The sequence below is a fragment of the Haliotis rufescens genome, unplaced genomic scaffold (assembly GCF_023055435.1).
Source record: "Haliotis rufescens isolate VD_foot unplaced genomic scaffold, xgHalRufe1.0.p SCAF_2, whole genome shotgun sequence".
In the NCBI taxonomy this organism is placed as follows: Eukaryota; Metazoa; Mollusca; class Gastropoda; order Lepetellida; family Haliotidae; genus Haliotis; species Haliotis rufescens.
This window is the reverse complement of record NW_025963890.1, coordinates 55485559-55500459: the sequence shown is the minus strand read 5'-3', so window position 1 is coordinate 55500459 and position 14901 is coordinate 55485559. Positions and strand designations below refer to the sequence as shown.

Here is a 14901-nt window from a genome sequence, read left to right as displayed (position 1 = left end):
ATAATAATGTTGTTGACACTTTATCCTCTATGTATGTGTACATAAAATCAGTTAGAAAGTGTCATGCGCGACAGGTGTTGCATTAGCTTGGGTCTCGACCACGATATAACGATATGTGCACATAGTCCAATGAATATACATGTAGATCGATTTTATGTATGTATAAGAGCTAAACATGTTAGGATGCAGAAATTAGTGTTGTCCACTTTCGTTTCGTGTGATGTGTTACATTTACTTTGGATAAATACAGTCCGACTCTCTATATCTCAAAGGAGTCGTGATTTCATATGAAGGAAAACGTTCCAGTATGACCTCCCACGTGGAGAGGTCACGGTAATGCAACCAAAACAAATTAACCGAGGTACGTGGGACGTACGGAAGGTATATATCACCAGCTGTTTCAACGTTCGCCTCGTGGCTAATATACAATAGTATCATGGTTTCGTGAAGGAAGTACCGCTGTTATCTATCGGATATCGTTATTTGTCATCTTTGGGTTATGTAATGAGTTGTAGGAAGCTGTCACTGGTATAATATTTGGACGCATGGACGTTATAACTTGTAATCATTATTAATAGTATAGTGTGACTGCATATGTCCTATTGTAGCCGTAAATCCCCTACAACCGGTACGGTAGAGAATAGGCCTTTCAGCAACTCATGCCTGTCGTAAGAAGCGACTGACGGGATCGGGTAGTCAGGCTCGCTGACTTGGTTGATGTATGTCATCGTATCCCAGTTGCGTAGATATCAATCATTGGATTGTCTGGTCCAGCCTCGATTATTTACACTCAGACCGCCATCATATTGCTGGAGTATTGCTGAGTGCGGCGTAACAACAAACTAACAACGTTATACAGCATCACAGTGATACATGTGTATCTTTCGTCATGTTCTCGAGGAAAGGGAGTTAACTGACTATAAAAGTCGAGTTTCCACCCTTGCCGAACTAGGCTGGAATGATTGAGTTTTATTTTGGCTGGACTAACGAGTCTTTGCATAGTAACATAGGTGTACAACGTGTGTCTTAACATGCCTAGTTAATGTGGTCCACATTGCACATGAACCTCAACAAACCCGCAATACCTATTGCAAATCGGCATGTCCACGTTTACATAAGACTATACATCAAACATATTTTGTAGGGTTACTTTTAATAAAAAGCAGATGCATCCAATCACGGTTATTTATTTGTGTTATTTAAATGTGTAAGTAAATAACTCTTCCATTAACATGTCTTTCCAAATGGAATATTTGCCAAAGCCGCACATCACATGGAGCATGCTCTTCACTGTGTTGGTTGTTCCTTGAGGATCTCTGCCAGCCAGGAGAAGGACTGAAAACGAGAAAAGAATTCTTTGGCCTCGTGGTTTGTAAAGACTCTTTCCTGGTCATAGCTCGGTGAGCCTGACGCTTTGTTTTTTCGGGTTTACTGTAACAAATATAAGCTTGCCTATCTCGTGAGTTTGGTTTGAGAAACAATTGTTTTAATCTTTGGGCTTTTCCACAACTCACTTTGTCCAAATCTTCCTCAGACGCATAAGAGTAAGATACTCTGATGTAAGGGGACTTAACCGAGGCAGGACAGAAGATGTGTCCCTGGACCACCACAGCCCCTTTCTGGATCAGCTTCTGACAGATGGGCATGGAGTCCTCTACACCCAATAGCTTCATCCACAGGAACATCCCAGCCACAGGATCAGACCACTCCGCCAAACCTGGCAAATGAAGATGAAGATATGATAATGATTATGACGATGTCGATGAAATTAGACAGAATGAAACACATAGTTTTGCTTAATTTTGTCCAGGTATAACTGAACTGTTATTGAAATTTACGGAAGTATTTTTTACTCATTCACTAAGGCGACCATCATTCAGGAAACCACTTGAGCTGAACTATCTTTTGGAATTATAACAGGACAACAGCACTGAATGGAATTGGGTTGTGGCAGCAAGAGTCCTTATCGATTGAATATGTAGCATATCTTCCATAGCTTGACCTTCAGTGGTTCGTCCAAGACCACCAATGTGTGATACCTTTACCTTTAAGATGTTTTTCAGCTGTCCTGGAAACACGCTTCGATTTCTCGTAGTAGACGTTTGCAACATCACGCCCATGTTCGATATAGCCATCGTGCCCCATGCTTTGTAAAACCTTCCATATGATGGTCTGGTAATTAAACCAAAGGAAAGAAATCTTTTATAGATGCCTAAAATATTTGTTTTTCTTTAAGAGCATTGCAATACTTAAGTGATAAACTATGATATTATATTACTTCATGGTTTCATCGGCTTGCACAGTGCAAACAAATTCAAAGAATATTTTGCCATTTGTAGGGACATAAATGTCGATTAATGCCACAACCCCTTAAGACTTGAATATATATCATACATACCTGTGCCAAGCTATTACATGAGCCAGGGTCTGAATCTTTCCAATGAAGGATTGTTTCCAGGATTTGTTTTGGACCGCTAACATACCCAATCCTTGCACTAAAAACACACGAACAGAAGTTTCACATTTTTAACAGATTAACAGCACTAAAGCGAGACACGGTTAGCTCAACGATCTGGAGACCATTTGTAGTGTACATCTAGATACTGTAAAAAGTGCTTTAACAACAGGTGAATAAGTAAATATTATAGTTCCTTCACAGTCATCGGCAATGCAATAGCAATCTCTCTCTCTATATATATATCGGGGCGATTGCATCGAAAGGTCTTTTTATTACAATTATACTTTAGTTGAAGTTTTCTAAAAAAAAGTCGTACACAAACTGTTGACTACCTTTTTACGTTAGTTCCACATTGACATGGCTAAATAATGACAGGTATTATGGAGTTTATATCGCTTCTTGCCGTTTGTTATTCTCTTGAAAATGTTTCGTTATACACTGTAAATTTTCATTTAACTCAATCGAGACTGTTCGTTTCGCAAAGCGCCATTTTTGTTTCTTGACCAGCGTGTATTCTTTCACTTACAAGAATAGTCTCGTAGATTTCAAGAATATTTGTGGCGTTGATTTTATGTATAATCATATCCAAATGTATGATAAAGAATTTCGTTGACAAATGTGTTTTGTTACCTTTGTTTATATGTTTTTCAAATATAATTATGTCGCACTTACATGGGGTGGTGAAACGTCCCTGCGTGTTAGGTAGGGAGAATTTACGTTTCAAAGCTTCACGGTTGACAACTACACACAACGTATCTAATGATTATGATATTCCATGTGAAAATATCTCCTTTCCCTTGTCACTCGATGAGAGAAACATGATATTTCACTCGACACATCAAATATCCTCTATGCTCTTAACGTGGACGTATAATTGACTTAATCACAAATGATATACACATGTAGAAATACAGTATGAAAGAGAGAACAGGCTTCACGACCGGGTACCTGGTATTGCCTCAAGTGAAGTGAGGCTTTGTTTCTCGGTACCAAAGGTATTCAGGTAATGGCTACTGCGACCGCAATAGGGTACTGGAGACCTAGGATGCTTTGCAAAGCGCCGGTCGCTTGCAAGCGATGTAGAGCGATCCGGCTTACAACAGTGCGCTAACTTTCAACCGCTTGCAAGCGAAACAATCACTGGCTGAGGTCGCTTCGTTCTCAAACCAACATGGCGGCTGACTTTGACAACGGAACAAGAAATTCTTGACTGGATCAACGAGGAAATGAACAAAGGCAGCTAACACCCCGTTATCCTCAGTCTGTTCCACATCTTCAAAGTAGTCATAACTTTCATCAGCTCGTCATCGAGCATCTACTTTTACGTTCTTCATTACATGAAGGAAACCAGGCAGTAAACACGCCGCCATTTTGGAAGAGTCCGCAAGCGCTTGGAACTGTTGCAGACCCCGGGAGGCGATTCGTGACTTGCAACGCGCCCCTATTGTACAGCGATATCTCCAAGGGAAAAATACATCATCAAAAACTGGCTCCCACAGGAGATATCGCTTGGATGAGATCAAGCGATATCTACACTGTAGATATCGCTGCAATGAAATTACATCACAATGCTTTGCAGACCATTGTGACGTCACTGTTACAATGACGTCACAATAAAATGACATCACTAATGGCTCTGCTACTAAGCTGTTTGCAGTACATTCTACACTGAAGACACTGCTAATTACTGTCTACAAATTGAAAAAGTTGAAAGAATGATGTTGGATGATAAATAAAATCTCACCTGAGTGTCTTTTGATATCAAATATATCAACACTCGTTGATAAAAGTGGCAAAAATCCTCGGCAAGCCTCGGAATTTTTCCACTTTTATCAACTTGTGTTGATTGATATCAAATATATCAACACTCGTTGATAAAAGTGGCAAAAATCATCGGCAAGCCTCGGAATTTTTCCACTTTTATCAACTTGTGTTGATATATTTGATATCAAAAGACACTCAGGTGAGATTCTCTATATAGTACACACTTTCCCAAATCAGCTCACCCAGCAGACATCAGTTTAGAGAGAGAATCACATCTGAGGACACGCCCATCTACGTCTAATGACAGCAAACTCGGTGTGAGAGGCTGAAGTAAGACTGATGGTAGTATGGTATTCATTCGATAACTCTTTAATAAAAAACATGCATCATAATTAGGATATACACATACTGTGTTTCCAATGTAGAACCGGGTTAACTGTAGATTTAACCGCGCTAAATTGAATTTGGAACCGAACGCGAACTCTTTTGCTTTTGGCAAACATATTGAGTGAAGCAGCATGGGCTAAGTCCACTGTTTTGTGTGGGTTGTCGGTCAGAATTTACAGCATCACCGACAACAGCCTTTAAGCAAAATATTTCGCTCTATATGCTCAAGCAGTTTAACACCCTAATACTTCACATCAACTTATGGCATGCACTGAAAGCATGTAGCATGGCAACTTCGTTAGCTGACATGACTTGAGCACCCTGAAGAAAACTAAACAAGCCTTGCAAAGCTTTCGTTCTACACCGCATGTCACTTTTATTACGTCATATTGATAATTGTGATGCAAAAGTTATGACGTCACAATCGTACATGGAAAAGCGCGAAATAACAACCTCTCTGTTGTCCTCAAAGCTTGAAATACATTCTCATTGTAGATTTCTATCCTGTATTTTTTGCACGAAATGTTCTGCCACACATCCTTTGAATGTTGTAGTTACAGCAACTTTGCATTTTGTAGCCTATAATTGTTACAGACAATTATTTAAATATGCCTACCGACAATGACTGTTTCACTCAGAGAGATTTATTGTGATTTGATATCTTTGATTTCCCAATCAAAATCAAGCTTTTTCCAAATTCAGGGTAGAATTCAATTTGGAAATAATGCTTTTGTGCATGTCTACGCGTCTTTGTTTTCTTCTTTGTTTCATAAAAGGCCGTCTTATGTTCACACAAAGACACGAGTTATCACCGTCCGGTCTGGGAGCCCTTGTCGCAATACAAAACCACTCACATACATCTTCTTGATTACGGTCATCCCAAGAATTAACACTGATTGATAATTATAATTCCAGATGTACATACCATCCCCCCTTACATTTCACAAACTCAACGCTTTACCCTTGTAAATTGTAGCATATAGTACGGGTCGTCTTCGATGATTAAGAGGTCGTATTTTCTCGCCAAAGCATAAACTTCCTTCTTTCTCTCCAAAGTGAGGTTGGCACCTGTCGGATTTCCACCAACCGGAACACAGTATAGGAGTTTTGGCCGTGGTCCGGATACAGCCTCGTTCCAGGAACTCAGGATGTTACTAAGATCTGAGGGAATCAATCCATCTGCGTCGTTCTTGATAGTCACCGGTTTGCAACCCAGTGGTTCAATCTGATTAACATGAAAGAATTTTTCTGTATTCTTTTATAGCGAGACGGGGACATTTAAATATCATCTGATGAAGCTAGGTGAATGTGTAGTATTAAGCCTTAATAAATCTAATTTATTAATAACTGTCCAATCCTTTTGATGACAGGCATGTGTCAGATACGCACCACGTTATTGTCAACACACAACACCACTGTAACGATCTATGTAATCGCATGCGTATTTTCATAGGAATATAATTGATAGGACTGGAGTGTCAAAAACCATGCCACATCAGAAGTGAGTTAATGAGGTTTGTCATTTTCATGACATCCAATCTGAGACCACACAAAGTGTTCCTCATAAACCTTGTTTAAAGCCATTTAACGATGGTGCTTTAAACACCTTCACATCGACGTGGGAACACAGGATATCGATCGAAATGTATGGCGTACTCTGTCAGGAGCGAGTGAGATAGATTTTAGGAAACTTCTTAACGTATCTCCACATCTGTGGTCTGGCGGATAAAGAGTCTAACCGAGACCAGAAAGTGGGTGGTTCTATCCCCGGGAACGTTAGCCCCCAAACAAAACCCGGAATCCAAGTACAAGCAGACGCATGCACGCACGCACGCACGCACGCAAGCGTCGCTAAGTTCAAAATTGACCATGACGAAAAAACCTCATTTATTTCACTTTACCTAACAGCATGTCACTCATATCAGGTATGTCAGCTGAATTTGATGCTAAACTATTTCACTGACAGACCAACAACCATAATCTGGGATTCGCAGACGCTCCTTCATGCATAATGTGGTTGTCCTTATGATTCTAAGTTGCAACTGTGAGGAAACAAATACATTTGTCTTAAATACGTGCCATATTCATGACCGTGGGATACGTTGATTCCTCGACCAGCAACGAGTCCCCTTCCTCCAACACCGATCCAAGGATCTGTGTAACAGTAATATGTGGCATACAGTAAACTACGTTTGTAACGAACACGCTTATAACGAACTGACGGATATAACGAACTTATTTTTACTCACGACCATTTGTTGTATATATGCTGTACGTATGCTTTTAACGAACTACGGTTATTACGAACTAAAATTGGTGGTCCCCTCGAGTTCGTTATAACCGTAGTCTACTGTACGTTGTGCTGTGCTGATACATTCCAGTGTACCTTCTGGATGTATAGATACGATATATTATAAAAATATCATAATTAGTTTCATTTTTATGACACCAGACACTCCCAAATAACAAATCTAATATTTTATAACTACATAAAAGATACATATTAACATTCGCGCATGCAGGAAATGACAAGCTTGGGTACAGAAAAACTGGATGATGTCAGCCAACCCTGCTAATACCCTCCGTACAACCGTTGGTGCAGATTGTGATCATGTCGCTGTTTGCCGATGTGGAGACGCCAAGAGGAGGGAGGGTAGGCGGATCATGGAGGCGTCGTTGCAACTCCGTCAGCCATTCACACATCTTCAGTGACCTACAAGTTAATGTTAACAGAAACTCAGGTTTAGATACTCAGTCAACCAAGTATGACAATATCAACGGAAGGGGGCATGCTGACATTCAAAACTTGTGATATGTGTTTCTCGTATTTTAAACCCCCACCTTTGTGTGGTGGATGTAGCGTCTACCTGGCTGCGATAAAGCAAACGACGTTACAAGATGGTACTTGTTTTACCCTTCCTGGTGCTCGGAGTCAGTATACTGTGTCTGGTCTGTGTATGAGTGGAATAATCTTGACGTTTTCATCTGCCGTGTGGTTGGGACAGTCTAGTGTTTCTCATGACGATGAAAACCCGGGTTCGAAACATAACTCATACACTCTTTATCAACTAGGTAATTAGTGCTTCCCGACCCGCGAGGATCCGGGATAGAATAGGTCTTCAGCAACTCTTACTTGTCGTAAAAGGCAACTACGCTTGTCGTAAGAGGCGACTAACGGGATCGGGTGGTCAGGTTCGCTGACTTGATTGATGCATGCAATCGTATCCCAATTGCGTGGATCGATTCTCATGATGTCAAACACTGTATTGTCTGGTCCAGACTCGATTATTTACAGACCGCCGTAATATAGCTTGAATATCGCTGAGTGCGGCTTTAAACAACAAACAAACAAATATTGGTGTTTCCCATTGTGGTATTGGCAAGTGACGCTTAACAATCATGGTATTTGTGACAGCTTACCTCGCGACAGCTGTAAGGGTACTCGCAACATATGACGATACAGATGGACGTATCTTCCCCCAACGTGGAGGTATCTGACACGTATGAACTACATTATTTATGAATTAGGTTGATAGCCACTTTCTGTTAGTGCATGTTAACATTCTAGCAGAATGTTGTATCAGCTAAATCCGGCTTAGTGCCATGTATCCTTTAATCTGTTGTATTAAATACAAGTAGTTTCCCCTTTTACGTTTTGCAATATCACGCCAGGGGACACCAGAAATGGGCTTCACGCATGGTACCCATGTTGGGAATCGAACCCTGGTCTTCGGAGTGACGAGCGAACGCTTTAACCACTAGGCTACCCAGCCGCACCAGAAGAGCGGTGAGATACAAAGCAATATGATAGCTAATGTGTATTATCCAATTATTTAGTGAGAGACTTGAAATTTTACTCCAGTAAACAGATTGAGTGCATTTTCAATCTCAGCTCCCTGGGGAGTATACATTCTCAAGTAATGTTTGAACTACCGTTGTAGCTGTAAACACAACAAAACATACCCACAACTGTTCCCGTACTGGAGTGCCACTTTCATCTCATTCTCATCTATGGCTACAGTCCGACCATCTCTGGAAGGTAAAGATTCTCTCAAATAGCACTAAAGAGAAATTGTATCAAATGAAATGAGGATGGGTGCACGGTAAGAGTAATGTTTAATATGTTTACAACACGATATACATTCACTGGATCAGACGCAGTGGGATTCGAGTCCCATAATGGTTTGACATCGCTGGTGTTTACCAACTCACTCACTCAGAATGTTTATTTTGAATTCAAAACCATGCCTGTAGTACAGGTTTAAGAACAAATTGACCTACATATTTTGGTTCCAAAGCAGTAGTTTTAGGGGAGATGTAGAATCTATTGTATACCCTGATTTCTAAGTAAAGGGGGGCACGGTGGCCCAGTTGTCTAAGGCGCCGCGATTCGCTGCGCAGAGTTGCGTCTCTTGGGCACGCCAGAAACCTATGATTGTGGGTTCGAATCCCGGTTCGCCCCTGTTTCTAGGTTTGTCAGCACCATACCCGTCCTCGTGGGTTTCACCGAAGTGGTAAACGTCTGAGACCTGCATGACTTCGGGCTTTCCTCCCACATTAAGCTGACACACCGCGATATAATTGGAATACTGTTAAAAGCGGCGTTAAACTCACTCACTCACTCACTCACTCTAAGTAAAGGTTATGTTGAAGTTATGAGTGAGTGTGTCTGGTTTAACAGCACTGTGGAACACTATTGTGGTGATATCACGGCGTGTCAGCTTGATGTTGGAGCAGAGCCGTGTGAGACGTTTACCACTTTTGTGAAACCCACAAGCCGGTATGGTGCTGACAAACCTAGCAACATTATCAGGGCGAATCTGGAATTCAAAACCACGACCTTAAGTGTCTGGCATGCCCAAGGGACACAACCCTGGACCACCCGTGCTTCCGGATCGGGGGAAAATGAAAATGAGGACGATTGGACACTGAAGATCGGCGGACAAATATTCCTCCCGATATCTCAGCACACTGATCAGTTAGTGAGCTAGGGGGTCTTGTGGATAACACTCTTTATCATATAATGGGTAGGTTTCTCGGCAGGATAAAGCCAACGGATAAAAACGATATCCGTTGGGGTCATATGCGGATAGAAATGCAAATATCAAAGGTCAAGTAGGGACTACTTTCACTGTTTATAAACAAACATTGCGTCGCCCTCGTCATTCGGCGATCGAGTCAGAATTAACCATCGGGAATCTGGATAAACTACAGGGATAATTGCTATCATTATCAAAAGAACAGTCTAATACACTGAAAATCAATGCCTAACTGTGACGTAGCTAAGCCATTTTATAAGTTTTGGCAACTTTGGAGATATAAATTTTGAAACAATTTTGCGAGGGCACGAGGCCTAGCCAAGCGGGATCAGTAGCCATATATGTGCTTGTAGACCTCTGCGGCTTGAAACCTTCTCCACAAATAAAAACAGTTGGATTTGGCCGAAATATGTTTAAATTGTTACCTTGTTTCGCTTTGTCGCTGTATAAGAAACAGATTTCAGTTGGAACTATATTGGCTACTGTCACTGCCCGACTGACACATCACTTACCCTGTGACGTAATAAATATTAATGCGCGCATTCAAGGAAAACTCGCAATGTTTCGGTAATGTTTGTGAGAGAGGGAAAGCGATTTTGAAGCACAGAATTAAAGAATGACATTATATAATAAAGAGGTTATCACGCTTGTTCCTAATGCAGGATATTTACCATGATAACCTCTATGTACCTCGTACCAACCTTAGTTGTAGCTGTGCCGCTGTGATTGGAAACGTCTCCGAGTTGGGAAGACCTCCGGCCAAGTACAGCAAATCAGTTCCAATGTATTCTACAGTGAGTGTTTTCAAACATCAGTGAAGGATATGTAATTTTACAAGCTTTCAGTGAAAACTGAACGTCCTACTATTTTGTTTGTTAAATAAATACATTTATTACTTTTTACGCACATCAGGCGACTACCTGTCTTTTGAAAAGCCAAGATGCCTATATGACAGGAAATGATGTCGGAAATGAATTACCTAATATTTTTAGATGTTAATATTTCACAAAAGAAAGATACTTGTATATACCAGTAGAATATTTAGTAAGACCTAAAAGTAAAAAAATCCAAATTCAAATATTCATTATTCAAATGTTCTAAAATTTCAGTAACGACAAAATTTTTAGTTTAGTAATGAACATTTAAAATCTTTTGGTTACTTCTGTATCCACCTCACACATTGTAATCCTAGCATAATTAGTCTATTGTGATGTTTTTAAGTCCCTTTGAACTGCCAAACAATTCCAAGTTAAACTGTAATATAAATGGACTATTTTGAAGTCAATGTGTAAAGTGTCATTTTACACAATGACTGTTACATATAATTAAACTGTCATTTGTAGCTCATATTCCGAAGATTTTGTCCTGAGAGTAACGACGTTCTGCCACCACTCCTGTTCGTGACTTGCTACAAGTCTCGCTTATCGACTTGTGTCATGTGCAAAAGACAGTTACGAAACCAATCAAAATTTGTTCAAAAGTTCATTCAAAAGAATTCCGTCCTTTTCGCGAACACATGGTGTCATTACTGTATCAGTGATCCATTCATATTATGTTCACCACTATTTTGCCTTTTATACCCAATGGAATCTGTCTCGGTAGATAATCGAGACTGATTATTCTCTTGTGTTGATGTTGTATATTTGGAATGCGTGTTAAGGTGTATTATGCCTTGTCAAACATTGACACGAATGTGGTCGAATGTGTTGTACTACGAATGTGTAAGAGGACACCAGATATACTCATACTTACTCTGGAGTCCTCGAAGAATCGCTGGTCGTCTTCGTTTCGCCGATTTGTTGGAGTAATTGTCATAGTTGTTGATGCGATGGCTTGCCCTGAACATAAATATAACAGTTGTAAGAGCTTACCAGTCAGGTGCCAAGAACAGGGATGTGGGTTTGTAAAAGAACCGTATTTGGGAGTAATCGGGGCAATCTGAAGTTCAGTCTTATTTTCACCTTTCCCAAGAAAATATTGATGAGAGTAAACAAGCGGGCAAAAGAAACGTCACCAAATGAATGATGGTCGACAAATTTGCCAAACAGCACAAAAACAGTTGGGAACACATAGCTGGAATGCAACGTACCTATTCCCTGTGAAACATGTGCACGTGCTTCACGTGATTTGCGAGAAAAGTAAATATAATCAATAAAAATGCGAAATGTGAACAAAGGTATCCGTAAGAAATTCTGGTATAAAACATGAGCACTATTGAACTCTCTCATCACACCAAACCGTATAAAACAACGAACAGACCTCGACCAACCGCAGAGCAGGCGGAGAGAGCCATAGATATATATGTTGCAAATGGGAGCGACGCAGGAGCACGTTGCCAGGATCATGGACTACTTCAAGTGCGTCATCGCCAGACTTGTCACACGTCACAGGCAAACTGGCAGTACTGCAGACAGACCGAGGAGTGGAAGACCCAAGGTCACGACCCCACAGGAATACCGGTATTTACGGGTGCTTCACCTAATGTCCAGATTCCTAACTGTGACGTCATCATCCGAAAACAGCCTTGGATATTCAATCAGCAGAAGGACCGTTGCAAGACGACTCCGCCTGTATGGTCTCCGTGCCTATCGACCTTTCTACACCGACGTCACAGACTGAGATGGGCCAGGACTGTACAGCAGTGGCAGCAGAGGATTTGGCAAAGAGTGCTCTTCAGCGACGAGAGTAGGTGCCAGCTTTCAAGTCTGAAGGTCGGTTTCGAATCTACCGACGACGCGGTGAACGGACTGCACGTTGTTGCGTCCACAAGAAGTGGAGCCTTATGGAGGTGGTAGTGTCATGGTCTGGGGTGCCATCTGCGGGGACCAGAAGACAGATCTGGTCACCATCGACGGAAATCTCACTGCACGCCGTTACATTGATGAGGTGTTGCGGCCTGTGGTACTGCCTTTCCTGCAACGACACTCGCGGACGCTGTTTCAGTAGGACAACTCCACGCCCCAAACAGCTCGAGTCACTAGCGACATTCTGAACGCCAACAACGTGACCGTATTACAGTGGCCAGCCAGATCACTGGGCCTGTCGCCTATAGAGCACCTCTGGGACCAACTTGGGACGCAGAATTTGGAAACGTCAACAGCCGTCAACAGACGAGGGATGCCTTGGCAATTGCCCTGCAGGAAGAATAGCGTAGGATCCCTCATCAGGATGTCAGGAGACTCGTGTGCTCTGTTCGACGTCGTGTTAGGGCCTGAATCGTTGCTGGAGGGGGTCACATCCGATATTGAGCCATGTGTGTAGCACGGGACCTTAAAAGAGATCGACGTCGATTCTGCGGATGTGATCGAATACTAGTCAGTGCACCCAGCATGATAAACGTGTCTGCAGATCTTCAAGTACATGGATTTTGATCTTGTCATTTTCAAATACAGTTTTTGAATAATTGTTGTTTTTTTTATAATAAAACATCAACTGTTACTACATTTCAATTTAAATTGTTTTAGACCTGAAAATTGTTTGGTGGCGTTTCTTTTGCCCTTTAGTTTATTTCTGGCACATACAAATGTCTCTAAAGGAGTGGACAGTACTAGTGTTCTAATTAAGGAATATAACAGATTATCCAGTTTCTACTTTACATTATTAACAGTTTGTGTAAGCATGTACTTTCTTCATACATATGTTGTATATAAAACATGAAACCTTTATGGATAACGACGCCTTTATTCTTTGTTACAAACATTCATGTCTCCGAACCTCCTAAATGCCTATAAAAAACGTGATGTGTTTTATACTACGATACCTATTACTGCCATTTTCACATGCAGGATGAAGTGTTAAAAAATGAATAATTATTTATATTACCTTAAAACATTTATATCTTGATTTACCTTTTATTAAGCGTTAACCAGCATTCTATAAAGTTGTTTTAATGTCATGACATTGCATATCGATACAATTTCACATGTGGGTTTTGTGACGCAAATTCAACTCCTCTTGTCGGTTTACAATCCTTTATGTACACATAAACGTGACGACCTACATGTACAACTCAAGGGTCGTTTTTCATATCAGAGCAAATATGCCCCCACTTCTGGACACACAGCCGTCGCTCGCAATGATCCCTGGCCAACAAGTTTAGTTTATGATGTCAGAAAATACAAAACTCTTTTAGTAGTTATTGCATCCGCCTTTACAATGTACGAATGTACAAACATATGTACCAAACAAGAAAACGTTATGATTTGACTGTTATCTATTTGGGTTATCAGTTGCTGGCTTGATCTGAACTACTGTAGCTGCATGGGCCTACTCGTATCTGCACGTCTCTAATCGTGTATGGAAGCAGTTTCATTTATAGGTGACCTCTTGCTTCTGTTTCACATATCCGCTCATGTGTTTGGTGAATACATGATTGTGTTATGTCATTTAATGAATTCTCAAATACAGTATGATAAAAGTCTTACGGATTAAAAGTCATTGTGTACACAACCTACAAGAAGATATATTCGTCCTTTGAGAGTAAGCGTAAAAGGTTGCATGTCCCTTTCCTACTTACTTTGTTTTCGAGTTCCCCTCACACCAAGACCTATACTTAAAGTGTTTATTTTATTTTATATATGTATATATCGTTCAAATATCACAGCCATCTCACTGCATTTTATATACAACTTATTACAACACCCATTGATGATTTACGCAGTATGTGACAAACATTTACATGTAATCTCATTAATCAAAGATAATAAAAAAAAAGATAGATAAAGGTGATAAACTTACTGGGACAGGTTGGCAGTATACATAACTCAGTCCTCCGTTAGCAGAGCGCTAAGGACGGCGCGGAAAATGTGTATGTCGTTACCCTTCTGACAGACAGGAGGTCACAGCCGCCTTAGATACTCTAGACTTGCTCAAGGATAGGGAGATGTGATTGAAGTGGGAGGTGGCAGGGTATGGCTGTTTTTGTTGAGAGAGAGAGAGAGAGAGAGAGAGAGAGAGAGAGAGAGACAGAGAGAGAGAGAGAGAGAGAGAGAGAGATTTGGGATTTTAGAGGAGGCAATCGTGGGTCCATTTGTTATGGAACTCGACTAGAATTGGGTAGCCACAAAGGCAACTGTGTATGGGCACCGATGCCATTACATTGTATGTTATAGTAGATAACTGTCGGCTTCGTGCAAGATAAAATGTATTCACTAATTTTAGCCTCAGCGAAATATGACGCCAGACCTCAAACGCCGGTGGAAGAATTGACACAATACGTTTCGTGTCTATGCATCAGGTTACTTGTCTTACTTC

The 14901-nt window shown here is 40.9% G+C and overlaps 1 protein-coding gene across 1 annotated transcript; it reads right to left on the bottom strand.

Moving 5' to 3' along the window:
- Window positions 1–1169: 1169 nt before the first annotated feature.
- Window positions 1170–14530, bottom strand: LOC124141031 (kynurenine/alpha-aminoadipate aminotransferase, mitochondrial-like). Its single transcript, XM_046508897.2, has 12 exons — window positions 14386–14530; window positions 11401–11486; window positions 10350–10437; window positions 8573–8641; window positions 7178–7322; window positions 6689–6763; window positions 5571–5834; window positions 4465–4547; window positions 2399–2495; window positions 2046–2172; window positions 1515–1717; window positions 1170–1335 (listed from the first exon to the last, which is right to left on the bottom strand). The coding sequence occupies exons 1-12, from the start codon at window positions 14406–14408 to the stop codon at window positions 1288–1290; spliced, it is 1308 nt and encodes a 435-aa protein (XP_046364853.2). The 5' UTR covers window positions 14409–14530; the 3' UTR covers window positions 1170–1287.
- Between the last annotated feature and the right edge of the window lie 371 nt (window positions 14531–14901).

Bases quoted from the DNA above. Each gene is read 5' to 3' on its own strand.
- LOC124141031 (XM_046508897.2), bottom strand. From the start codon at position 14,408: ATGTATACTGCCAACCTGTCCCA. The intron at 11,487-14,385 runs GTAAGTTTATCA...ATTTATGTTCAG, and splicing joins TATACTGCCAACCTGTCCCA to GGCAAGCCATCGCATCAACA. The intron at 6,764-7,177 runs GTTGGCTGACAT...ACTGTTACACAG, and splicing joins GTACGGAGGGTATTAGCAGG to ATCCTTGGATCGGTGTTGGA.